Source organism: Trichoderma citrinoviride, assembly GCF_003025115.1.
Source record: "Trichoderma citrinoviride strain TUCIM 6016 unplaced genomic scaffold BBK36scaffold_14, whole genome shotgun sequence".
NCBI classification, from domain to species: Eukaryota; Fungi; Ascomycota; class Sordariomycetes; order Hypocreales; family Hypocreaceae; genus Trichoderma; species Trichoderma citrinoviride.
The window spans coordinates 377,812-390,029 of NW_020194722.1; the positions used below are offsets into that span (position 1 = coordinate 377,812).

Consider the following 12,218-nt stretch of genomic DNA (forward strand, 5'->3'; position numbering starts at 1 on the left):
TCTTTCTTTATCTTGATGAGGATCATGTCAAGCATTTCGTTCTACTTAGGATGGACAGGAAAAGTCTCCTTGGAGTAAGGGGGGAAAAGGACTGTGTGGGCTTGTGTTTTGGGGGCAAGTAAAATAGCGAAGGCAAAATTTCTCTTCTTTTCTCTGGAATGTGGTGGGATTTGCTCCGTATATCCGGATGTCTCTGTTCTTATACGTTTCTTTGCTTATTTCTTTTTCTCGTGTTAATGTATTATTTGTTTCTTACTTTTCCTTACGATAGGAAGGGGTACCCTCTCTACTCATGATGATGATGGTGCGAATTATAAGTAGTGGTAGTAGTAATACATGACTCAAAGATTCTAATGCTTTTATTGTACACTGCCGTCGTGTTGTACGACGCTGGTATAACCCTGGTCCATCCATCCAGCCGTTATACTCTCCGTCTTTCCTCTTCTCTTGCACTGCCAACTTCTCCCCCCCCCCTCGTTCGATCATCAAAGATCCCCTTGTCCTTCTGCAGGAAATCAGAAATCCGTCACCCTCCCATTATAGCTCCAATCCCCCTCCCCACCCCACCGCAAAGGCTCATTCTTGGGCCCTCCCACCTCTCCCGTCTTGGGATTCACGTCGCCCTCAAACTCGGGCTTCGCGCCCCGAAACAGGCCCTGGCCCAGCGTCGTCCCGTCGCCCTCATCCTTCGCAGCGTTTGTAGAAGAGGAAGAGGTAGGGGAAGATGTGTGGCGGAGAGACTCGGTGGACGGCGGCGACGGCTGCGCGGCGGCGGCGTCTTGAAAGGCGGAGGACACGGCGGCTGCGCGCTGGAGGCGTTCGAACTCGGCTTGCTGGGCGGCGGGGAGTTTCGGGGGCGAGGGGCGGGAGGAGAATGTTGATGAGAGACGGCGGGTGGTGGTGCTGCGGAGGTTGAGCTTGAGGTTGGAGAGGCGAGGGAGGCGGAGAGGTGGCATTTTTTGGTGGTTGTTGCTTTGTTTGCTTTTGTTTTGTCGAGGTTTTTTTGCTGAAATTGACTGAATGAGGGAGAATGGCAAGGGAGTTGAGAGGCGGGGATTGGGGGTTGTTGAAGTGGTGGATTGTTAGGTTGTTTGATTGAGAGGTGATGCTCGGTGGCGATGACGACGGCGATGAAATAATGCGGGAGATGGGGAGAGATAGCCGAGGTTTAGGCTGGTGCGTGCGGGTGGTGGGGTCCGGTGTCTTTTGGTGGGTTAGCAGAAGGGGTGGCTCTACAGGCGTATAAGGCGGGATGTCGAGGTGAGGAAGACAGACCTCGATTCAACAACACAACATATGACGGAGACTCTTATTCAAAAAATGTCCATCCCTACGATTACTCAGGCCGCAGCCACTCAAAGGTATCCAGCAAATCAAAGCTGAAAAACGAATTCAGATCCCCCTCCCCGTCCTCCATGCTCCAATGCCCGCTCCCATCCAGCAGGTTCGTCTGCACCGGCATCTCCAGCGCCTGCTCCAACACCCTCCTCACCACCCTCTTCACCCTGTAGCAGATGTCGTAATTCGGCGACCCGGGGCCGACCCAGTCCAGAAACGCCGCCAGCATGCCCAGCTTCTCCGCGATGAGCGCCTTGGTCGCCGCGGGGCTCAGCGCGTCGTGCGTCGCCGTCCCGCGGAGCAGCTCCATGCACAGGACGCCTCCCGCGGGCGCGGCGAACGAGGCCGTCGTCCACTCGACGCAGTCCTCGACTGTCTTGAGCCGGTTCTGGTGCGTCCAGAAGAGGTGCGCTAGGGTGACCATCTCGAGGCTGATGTCGAAGAGGCGGGAGGAGGAGGAGGAGGAGGGGGCTTCTTGGCTGTTGTCTTCGTCTTGTTGTAGTTTGCTGAGGAGGCGCTCGATGAGGAAGAGGTTCTGGAGGTGCTCGAGCCAGACGAGGAGCCGCGCGTAGAGGTCGCGGCCGGAGATGTCGGGGTTGTTGACGTCTTCGGGCTGGTAGAGGATGCAGGGCGGGAAGCCGGCGACGATCTGCATCTCTCGTCTCTTCAGATTGCTGTGCCGCTGGTCAGTATCTATTCTTTTCAGGATCTTGGAACTCAGGCGTGATGGAAGCTCACAGAAGCGCCGATTTGCCCCCGAAATCCAGGCTCTGCAGCGCAATCTCCAGAATCTCGTCCCGCACATACGCCAGCATGGCCCTCGCGCGCAGCGTCGTCGTCACGTATATCCTGCCATCCGTGCTCCATCCGTTGTCGTCCACCCGGCAGTCCCTGTAGTCGGCCAGCTGATTGCTGCTGCTGCCGCCCGAGGAGAGGAGGAGCATGTCGTCGCTCAAGTCCAGCGGCAGCGGCGTCGACGAGAACCGCCTGCTGAGGAACGGCGGCCGGCCGGTGAAGGTGGCGGTGACCTTGTCGTGCGCGAAGATGGCGGCGAAGAGCTGGCGCTTGACTTGCGTGGTGATGGTGCAGTCCATGGGGTCTGCGTTGGGGGAGACGTGCAGGCCGAGGTAGGTTGTCATGGCCATGAGGTCGCCGTGTGTTCGCCAGTATTGCATGCCTAGGTACGAACATTTTGTGAGCAGAAGAGATTCAGATGTAATGGGTGAGCCCGATAGCTTTACCTGCATCACCGGAAATGTTGGACTCCAATAAACTATGTCCCAAGACGAGAAACGCCAGCAACATGTTGCTGCTCGCCCCATCGCGACACAGCTCAATGCACTTCCACGCAGCCGTCTTATACTGACGAACAAGCTGGCTCGCATGGTGATTGTGCAGCACCGCGCAGTCGCCGCAAATGGCCGACCGCTCAGGCAGTCTCCGCGCACCGCCGGCCCAGAAGACGAACAGCAAGCCAAGGGCCTCCCACCGCAGATTCGGCCCCGAATACTCGTCGAACCAGGCCTGGGCATCTGCATGAGCCTCTCCCAGAGGAACGGCGCCGTTTCGGTAGAGCTTGGACGACATGCGCCGCAGCTGCGCCTCGTCTCTCGCCTCGCGGTCCAACGTCGTCCCAAACGCCGTCCAGAGAGACTCGTTCAGCCACTGTCCCGAGAGCCAGCTCCAGCCTCCGTAGAAGCTGGAGTACAACCTGGCCAAGAGCTTGGACGAAGCTTTGTCAGGGATCTGACGCAGCACGCTCAGCGCAGCTTCGCCCATGCCCGGAAACACCTCGACGCATTTCGGCGGCAGCACAGCTTCTGCCTCTGACTCGCACTTGTCTGCTACCGGCAGACTCTGTTGTGCCTCCTCGTAAAAGGCAGAGAAGCTCGTTGCGCCGAGATAGCCGATGTTGCCTTCGGGGAGATGTGCCTGCAGCGGCTGCGGTCGACTGCTTACGGGAGGAACGGCGCCAGGATTCGGCGCTGATGATCTTGATGCATGAATACTTCCGTGGCCGTGATGATGATGCTGCTGCTGCTGGTTTGGCTGGGCGAGATAGACGCACTTGTCGGCGATTCCGCCGCGGCGACAGCGCGAGCACGTCGGGGTCCGATGGTCGCAGGCGACTTTGCGTCGGCGGCAGGGCTCGCAGGCCTGGGGGCGGCCGTTTCTGCGCTTGGGGGCGCTGGCGAGGGATATCGAGGGGTTCATTGACTATCACGGAGAGAACGAGCATATAGTATGTGGTATAATGAGGTGAGTTGATGTGAGATGAGGCTGTGGTGCATCTACATACACTCGTTGACCGGACTCAACTCATGCCGCTGAGATTGGTAGGTATCATCGGCTTCATCATCGGGAATTAATTAGTCATCTACAGACACTCCGTACGCCGAGTGTTGCTGCCAGGCTTGATACCAACCACGCTGTTGTCATTACTGTCAGCGGATTAAGGATCTTGTTGATAAAGAACCAATCTCGAACACCTCTCCTCTATTGTGATCAAATGGAGCTGAGGCTTCACCCAAGTTGATTCACCCAAATTGGTTCAGCTTCAATCTACCCCACGGCCTCTTTTCTACCCCAACTGCTCAAAGTCATCCCCAAACCCCAGGACAATACGAGCACGCGAGCCAAAGCAAGCACCAACAACGATGAGCACTATCTATAGCTGTATCTATAAAACATACTGGGACAATTGCCCCGATTGCCATGTGCCATATAATACTTCTCACCCGATTTCCAACGTCAGCCAACATGAGCCCATCTCTCCCTGTTGTACACGAGCAAAGGCTCAGCTTGAGCAGCGAATGTCCACCTGTCTTGCTCATCAACGTTCCAACGTAGATGCATATCGATCAGCCGCCTCGATACACGAACCAACCGCATCAAACAAATGCGACTCCTTAAACAACTCCGTAAACAGCCGCAAAACAGAACAAGCCATATGCTTAATCGTCGCCGCATCATACTCGTCATCCACCGCGGGCTTATAGAACGGCGTCTCCTTCAATATCCGCGCAATGACCCGAATCAAAATCCTCTCCTCGTCCTGCAAGCACCCACTCTCCACACTCGCCCGCTGCAGCCACTTACTCAGAAACAAAGCGCACTCCAGATTCGCTATGCTGTGAACGATGCTCCAGGAGAATATCTGCGTCTTGGACGCGTACCTGATGCCGATCCGCACCGGGATGCTGAGGGCGTGGGCGCTTTGCAAAACGGCCGAGTACAATCGCGGCGAGCGCTGCGGCAGAGGGCATCGCGCAAAAGCAGCTGCGGTGGCGACGGCATCCCTGCTGCTGAAGTTGCGGCTCACAACCATGCTGAAGCCCAGCCTGACCCAGGCGATGCGGAAGACGGCCGTGGCGTTGAATCCGAGCGGCGCCATCTGGGCAATGGGCTGCGTGGCGGAATCCCTGCTCGAGGCCCAGCCTGTATCCCAGCGACAGAGTGCCCGCCTGAACTTCATGTAGACGTCTTCTGGAAACGGTAGCTCATCGGGATTGGCACAGTTCGGATCAAGGTGTGCCAAGGAGTCCCTTGTAAGCTGGATCTGCTGCACCAAGCCATGGATCGAGACCAAGCTTCCAAACGCCGAAGTGCGATGGTTGGGGTTTCGAGATTCGATGGGGACCATCAGATCCAAGTAGTAGTCGCCAAAACTGCCAGACAGTGGTGGATGACGGCGTCTTGCCTCCTTCCATTCAGGCGTCGTGGAAGCCCACCAGTGAGCCTCATGCTGTGGCATTTTGATCGACCATATCTCGCGAGCCATGAGCCGCGGTGGGACGTCGTAGAATATGGTGTGTAGATTGAAGAGGATGAAGGCGATGAAGACAGTTCGTCGACGCCCTTCGCTTTGGATCCATTGTGGCCAACTTGCGTCCCCAGGCGTTTCCTCTGGATCCAGGTATCCCCCCTGCCGTAGATATAGAGCGACTTGTTCTGCCAAGCTAAAGGCATCGGGCAGCAGGTCTTTATACTCCCACGAGCACAAGGACATGCAAATGATCATGGCTTGTATCGTCTCGATGCCCAGAGGCGCTTCGTTCGTCCAAGTCGCTGCAGGAGGCGCCACACCCTGACGAGCTGGCCGTGCCCGTACTGTCGAATTGTGCGCCGCCTCAGCTACGGCCGCTGCAGTCTTGCTGAGCCTCACGTCTATGACGCTTTTCGCAGCGTAGTATAGCGACACGGCTGCCTCCGGCTCAAACCGATACTGTGCGCCCATGGCAGCGATCGCAAAGACAAGCTCCAGCGGCATTTGGCCGAAACTCGTCGTGGAGAGATGCAGAAACGGTCGGTGCAGGTTCCAGCTAGAGTAGCCTTCGATGTACCTGCTCAGGGTGTGCTTTGAAGGAAGCTGGAAGTCGAGGGGGAGAATGGCAGCGTTCTCTTGGGCAGAAAGAGAGATTTGGTCGTAGTCTTGGCTGGTCATGTAACACGGATTCCTTGACGATGTAAAACAAGGTACTGAATTCTGTATGCCGGCCGACGTGTTGGTCACTCTTGGGCGAGGAGGTACCGTGGGACGCTTGGGAGGCTGCCCATTCAACAACGCAGAGGCGCACGGCAAGTCATCCTGCCAGATGGATTCCTCCGTCCTCATCGAGATGTCGCTGTTGGGCGTCGTTGACTCGGACAATGAGGGCATGGTCAGCGAAGGCGCAATGTCAAAGGACGGAAAGCTGAGGGGGAAGTCGGGATTGAAGTAAGAGAGCTCGAAAGGGTTGTATTGCAGTTGGAAGCTGTCCCAAAGCATGTCCAAGTCATCTCTGAGAGCCGCCGGAACCAGGTTTGCCTCGAAAGGGGAGGCTTGCGTGTCACCAACAGACTTGGGCTCATCATTTGCTGCAGCATCCGGCACGGCAGGTCCAGGACTGTCGACTGATTGTCTGCGCCGGCTCGAGACGTTGGGGCTGAGCGGCCCATGTCCCTCCTCTTTGGTCAGCTTGACATGCCGTGCAAGCAGGTCTCTGAGGAAGTCCAAGTCAGCATCATAAGACTCGGGCATTCGTATCTGAGCAGGAATTGGATGAGACTCACTGCCGCGAAAAAGTCCGTCCGCAGATGCAGCCATGGGGCTTCTCCTTGGTATCTACCCCAATTCCGCCAGGTCAGCCAGCGATCATCAGCGCGAGTTCTCGGGGAGTCGCGTACGTGTTCTCTCATGGCGACGCAAATGTTCGGTCCTTGGGAATATCCTGCTGCAGTATCTGCAAGGGGGCACTTTGACCTTGTGCCGCATCTCTGCTGTATTTGATGTCTTTTGTCTTACACGGCGAATGAGTGAAGTCAGCGTTGAATCTACCCCAACTCTCCTGAGGCCCAGATCCACTCAGCATGTCAGCCAAAAGGTCCGGCACGTGACGGCTCTGTTCTAGTAGTAAGGTAAGGTAAGGTAGTAGATATCATACGAGTTTAAGCCGGAGATTGAACGTGAACACGACCGCCACATACGTCCGCGGCCACCGAAGATGCTTGATTTGGTCAGGTAGCCAGCCGTCTTAAGCTCAGATTCTACTTCTCCAAGCCTCGCTACAGAACTTGGTCTCGTCAATACCGATACCTTGGATCAAGTCCTCGTCCCGATACCGCGTCAAGACCCGGCGACTGACATGTTTGTCGCCCGTTGCGAGGCAGCACATGAAGTTCAGACTCGCAAGGCAAATTAGTTGCTATATTCTCTAATATCCAGGGCCTTCGTGAGCCAACTCCAGTCTAATCAAGGCAACGGGGTAGAATGCAAGTCATCTAGGCAATGTCCAATTCTGGAGATGGCGCCCTTCGAGTGTTTCTTCAAGTACATGTAGCTGTATCCATCTCAAGTCAAAAGTGGCTCAGAAACACAGTCAGTGTAAGGTAGCGGCTTTCTGTTCACTTATATTTGACGAACCCATCATTGCTATATGACTGACATCCCTTTCTCCCCGAAACGTTTGCTGCGTAAGGCCAGGACGAGTCGGATAATGGACGAATGAATCGAAACCGAGTCTACCACCATATGATGCTTTTCTTCTCATGCGATCCGCCTATTCCTCGCCAGAGTATCAGCTACCGTTGACTTATACAGACCAATGTCTATCCGCCCTCCACGCAATGAAGCGCAAACGAAAAAGGAGCCCAACCACCAACCAATTATGTACATATGTAGATGCTGCTCCAGGCAAACCCCCCAAAAGCACGCCAGTTTTCAACTCCAACAATCCGGATCATCGGTGTGCCCCCCCCCGCGCTCACTTGCCCGCAGGCAGGCTGAAGCCCATCTCCTGCCAAGACTCAAACTCCTTCTCAATGGCCGCCAGCTCCTCCTTGAACCGGTCAATGTTGAGCTGGTACGAGTTGAGCGTCTCCTGCAGCTTGGCGTCCACCTCGTGCTCGGGAGGCACCGCAGCATCGTCTGCGGCCGCTGCCCCGTCCTTGCCCTCCACCATCTTCTTCTCCTCCTCCTCGAGCTGCTGGATCAGCAGGCTTTTCCGCCGGCGTGTCTCCTCGAGCCACTCCAGGCGGGCATCCGTGATTTTGTTGGACATGGTCTACACCCACAGCGCTTGTCAGTATACAGCAATCCGTAGCACAATCCACAGCGGCGGCTGCGGCGGCGGCGGCAGCAGCACTGATAGCAAACCCACGCAGCAGCACCACTAAGGAAATTTACGTTCTTACTTTTGGTCTTCGGTATATAGGCTGGAGGGGGGCCTCGTTTTCCTCTTTCCGCAATCTACTGTATGTATGTACGGAGTATAATACTTCGCAGAGCCAAACGGATGGAATGGAGATAATGGAAAAAGGGTTAGCCTGAGGGTCTTGGTCGTGAGCTGGAGAGGATCCCGCCCGACTGCCCGTTTTTTGTGTGTGGCTACTTGCAGTGGCCAACCAGTGGGATGATGAAGCGGCCAGGGGGGGGGGGGAGAGGGGGGGTTACATCGAGAAAAGGGGGCACCCCCGATTGATTGATGCCCAATGGCTCGAGCGGGAGGGACGAACGAACGACGCGCATCCATAATATGGGCGCATTATGCAGCATGTGAGGCATAGCAGAAAATAGTGGAGGCATTTTGCATTGACGAGGAGGCCGAGGCGCTGGAGGGGCGAAAAACCGGAGCAAGACGGCATTGGCTGCCGTTGCTTTTGGCTGCGTGAAGCTATCGAGCTCGGACGAGACTAAAAGGGAATCTAGAGCAATAGTCGAGTTGACCGTTGAGGCGGTAGTTCTACACCCGGTTGCGCGTGTCCTCCTGAGTCTTGGATGACTGCCAAGTCCCGAGGATCAGAGTTCTGACCCGGCCCGAGCCGTGCAAGGCGTACGGCGTAGTACTGGCGACAATGGCAAGACTTGTGATGCCTTGATATAGGTACTAGATAGTAGTCTATTGCTTGAACCGATTGGTGCTTCAAGTCGCAGCAACTCAAAGTGGTGGGCAATCCTGCTGATATGGGATGCTAGATTGCTAGTCTGGCCCGGTTACATCCAACCATCAACCCGTTAGACTGTTATAGGCACCTCCCCGACTCAAAAGCAGAGCCAGCAACGAGCCCTATGCAGCTACTCTCGCATTATCAGATGCAACGGGGTAAACAGCTTCAAGCTCCATCCTCCTCGGCCATTTTACCTCGTGCAAGTCGGACTTGTCATGGGCCCTAGTCTGCCGCATCTCTCACCGACATAAACCCAGCCCTACAACAACCGGAAACCAAGGCACGAGCCCTCGCTTCGCCTACAACCAAGGCCACGCCCACCAGGGCCGCTCGTCTGGTTTATATATCCATCGCAGACCGACGCCCAAACGAGGCATCGCAGAAGCGACCAAAAGTGCCGCGAGGACTCTCTCTTCCTGTCCTATCACGCCCTTCAACACGCACATGCGCTTCCATCCCGCTCCAGCAGAGATGCCGAGTCGCCGGCTAAGCGTGGCGCCGATCTTGGGGACCTGCTGAATCGGGCATGCAGGCCGCGGGGGAGGTTGATGGACTCTGCCTTGTGGTCGAGATAAGGCCTTTGATACGACTGATGAGAGATGGGAGAGGAAGGATGGAGTTTCAGTGAGAGGAGATGGTGAAGAGGGAACGACGTTACCGATCCTGATGGGTGCCTTTGGCTTGCTCGGCTGGACAAGCGAGACAATGAGTGGACGGGTGATTCATATAAGATCTCAAGCCCGTCCTCTTCATCACCTCCAAATCGCCAAGGCACCAGCGGCATCCTAATCTCATCTACAAAACAGCCAAGTTGAGCCAGTAGTTGTATAGGATTCCCGAGACTCATACTGAAAATGCCTTCCATGTCAAAGATTGCCCTGGCGACTCTGGCCACGCTCCAGGGCGCCCACGCCTGGGGCGTCCTGGGCCACGCAACCGTCGCCTACGTGGCCCAGCACTATCTCAACGCAGCCACGGCCTCGTGGTGAGTACAAGCACAACTCCCATAACTTGGCGGTAGCAGCAGTTCGACTAAACAGATGAGATCCAGGGCCCAAGGAGTCCTCAACGACACGTCCAGCTCGTACCTGGCCAGCATCGCCTCCTGGGCAGACACCTACCGCACCACGGCCGCCGGCAAGTTCTCCGCGCCCTTCCACTTCATCGACGCCCAGGACAGCCCGCCCAGCTCGTGCAACGTCGACTACGACCGCGACTGCGGCAGCGCCGGCTGCTCCATCTCCGCCATGGCCAACTACACCCAGCGCGTGGCCGACGGCCGCCTGTCCGCCGCGCACGTCGCCGAGGCGCTCAAGTTCCTGGTGCACTTTGTCGGCGACATCACGCAGCCGCTGCACGACGAGGCGTACGAGGTCGGCGGCAACGACATCGCCGTCAAGTTCCAGGGCTACAGCGACAACCTGCACGCCGACTGGGACACGTACATCCCCGAGGCCCTGATTGGGGGCGATTCGCTGGCGGACGCGCAGTCCTGGGCTAACACGCTCATCAGCGACATCACCTCCGGCGCGTACAAGTCGCAGGCCGCGAGCTGGATCAAGGGCGACACCATCAGCGATGTCATCGGCACGGCCACCCGCTGGGCCACCGACGCAAACGCCCTCGTGTGCACCGTCGTCATGCCCAACGGCGCTGCGGCCCTGCAGACGGGCGACCTGTACCCGACCTACTACAACTCCGTCATCGGCACCGTCGAGCTGCAGATTGCAAAGGGCGGCTACCGCCTGGCCAACTGGCTCAACATGGTGTACGCGTCCAACATTGCGAAGCGCGAGGCGGGCTCTCTTGATGCTCGGGATGCTTCTCCCCTGCCTGACCTCCTGGGACGAGACTTGCTGCCGGCTGCTCGTCCTGTCTCGCGTGCTCAGCTTGCGAGGGCGGCCATGGAGGGTTCATGCTGCGTGAGTGGTCGGGATCATGAGCACAAGCACTAGATGTGCAAACGGACCGAGGGTAGAGTAGCAAAGAGGAGGGAGAGGTAGAGATGTAAATAGTCCAGGATAGAGTGTATATTGAACAAGAGAGAACAAAAGCGGTTGCCTTGCACGTCTCTGCACCTTTCTCGCAAAAACCACCAGGGACTATAAGACTTCGTGACAGTCAGGGGAATCTGACGCAAGGAGAGAAGCAGCCTTTCGACTATCGAGGGGCATCGCGCGCGTATCGCAATTCGAAATCTTGCCTGACACTGATGGCATCACTTCTCCTCCCGCATAACATAAACCACATAAGAGCTCCGTCTCCGGAGCCAGTAACGCACTTCCAATGAGTCCGTGTCCGGGCCCATCTCAAGCTACCGAGACTGATTGTCCCTCATTGCGGGATCATTCAAGCTCCGGGCTGCGAGTCAAACTCGTACTCGGGGAATCATCGTGACAACATGACAGCAAAGCCTGTATCCAATCGCGTGCTTGATCGGAAACCTCCAAGTGCAATAATCGTCACTTCTAGCGATGATACAATGGATAAAGCAGAATTAGCCAACGGATGCGGATCACCAGAATCATTCTCCGGCTCCGGATCGGCATCCACAGAGCATTGGATCCCGGAGTTGCCCCCAGACGTTGACATATTAGTTATATGCTGAAATGATCAAATAACACGATATAAGAGGACAACCAAACTATCATCCTCAGCAACTCCATCCATTCCTTACTGATCCTCTTCATCATGGGTCTCCTGTCTTCCTATGCCTCGGACAAACACGTCCAAGTGTACGCCCTTCCCACGGGGTGGGTACACCTCCCCGACAGATGGATCTGGCAAGACGGCGACGACGACATTATCAAGTCTCGACAGCGTCTCCCCGACTACAGCTTCCTCGTGTGCCATCCCTCGGGGAAGAACATCTTGTTCGGCGCCGGCCTGCCAAAGGTAAATCTCACACAGTCATAACGAGCAAATCCCCAAGATTCAATCTTGATAAAACTCACACTTCCTAGAATCTAGACGTCTCTCGGTCCCTTTTCGCATGCGCATGATTTCTTCGGCGACGGCAGCTTCTACATCGTCGACACGCCGGGACATCTGCCCGGCCACGTCACCGGCTTGGCCCAGACCGGACCCGACGAATGGGTCATGTTGGGCGGCGATTGCTGCCACGCGCGCAGCCTGCTCGATGGGAGCCGCCCGCTCAGTCTAGATGGATGTCCGGGCGGAACCAGCCTGCACGTAGACACAGATGAGGCGATCAAGTCTATGGAAAGGCTCCGGAAGCTGGACCAGGACGATACCGTTTTCGTAGCGCTTTCGCACGACGCCACGCTGGAGGGGAAAATGCCCGAGTATCCCACAGCATTAAACGGATGGCGAGAGTCTTCGTGGTGGGAATCCATCAAGAGGGAGAGGACACAAGCACTAATACGCCCTGCAGCATGAAGACAGGTGGGCAACATGTCAAAAGCAGGGAGGACTGCTCAACTTTGTCATGTGCG

General features: G+C 56.4%; 6 protein-coding genes across 6 annotated transcripts; 2 read left to right on the forward strand and 4 right to left on the reverse strand.

The window, feature by feature from the left end:
• Positions 1 to 515: 515 nt before the first annotated feature.
• On the reverse strand, positions 516 to 956 carry BBK36DRAFT_1144162 (hypothetical protein; the record flags this gene model as incomplete). Its single annotated transcript, XM_024893653.1, has 1 exon — positions 516 to 956. One exon carries the CDS (start codon positions 954 to 956, stop codon positions 516 to 518), a length of 441 nt encoding a protein of 146 aa, XP_024746421.1.
• A 380-nt stretch (positions 957 to 1,336) lies between these two features.
• Positions 1,337 to 3,552, reverse strand: BBK36DRAFT_1182869 (fungal-specific transcription factor domain-containing protein; the record flags this gene model as incomplete). The annotated part of the gene is made up of 4 exons (XM_024896329.1): positions 1,337 to 2,012; positions 2,077 to 2,515; positions 2,580 to 3,292; positions 3,407 to 3,552. The coding sequence occupies 4 exons, from the start codon at positions 3,550 to 3,552 to the stop codon at positions 1,337 to 1,339; spliced, it is 1,974 nt and encodes a 657-aa protein (XP_024746422.1).
• Positions 3,553 to 4,171: 619 nt separating this feature from the next.
• BBK36DRAFT_1171905 (hypothetical protein) lies at positions 4,172 to 6,592 on the reverse strand (the record flags this gene model as incomplete). The annotated part of the gene is made up of 3 exons (XM_024895641.1): positions 4,172 to 6,320; positions 6,391 to 6,442; positions 6,505 to 6,592. The coding sequence occupies 3 exons, from the start codon at positions 6,590 to 6,592 to the stop codon at positions 4,172 to 4,174; spliced, it is 2,289 nt and encodes a 762-aa protein (XP_024746423.1).
• Positions 6,593 to 7,580: 988 nt separating this feature from the next.
• Positions 7,581 to 7,877, reverse strand: BBK36DRAFT_1127236 (hypothetical protein; the record flags this gene model as incomplete). The annotated part of the gene is made up of 1 exon (XM_024891475.1): positions 7,581 to 7,877. One exon carries the CDS (start codon positions 7,875 to 7,877, stop codon positions 7,581 to 7,583), a length of 297 nt encoding a protein of 98 aa, XP_024746424.1.
• Positions 7,878 to 9,626: 1,749 nt separating this feature from the next.
• On the forward strand, positions 9,627 to 10,718 carry BBK36DRAFT_1171907 (hypothetical protein; the record flags this gene model as incomplete). The annotated part of the gene is made up of 2 exons (XM_024895642.1): positions 9,627 to 9,748; positions 9,815 to 10,718. 2 exons carry the CDS (start codon positions 9,627 to 9,629, stop codon positions 10,716 to 10,718), a joined length of 1,026 nt encoding a protein of 341 aa, XP_024746425.1.
• Positions 10,719 to 11,454: 736 nt separating this feature from the next.
• On the forward strand, positions 11,455 to 12,162 carry BBK36DRAFT_7708 (hypothetical protein; the record flags this gene model as incomplete). The annotated part of the gene is made up of 2 exons (XM_024898549.1): positions 11,455 to 11,658; positions 11,734 to 12,162. 2 exons carry the CDS (start codon positions 11,455 to 11,457, stop codon positions 12,160 to 12,162), a joined length of 633 nt encoding a protein of 210 aa, XP_024746426.1.
• Between the last annotated feature and the right edge of the window lie 56 nt (positions 12,163 to 12,218).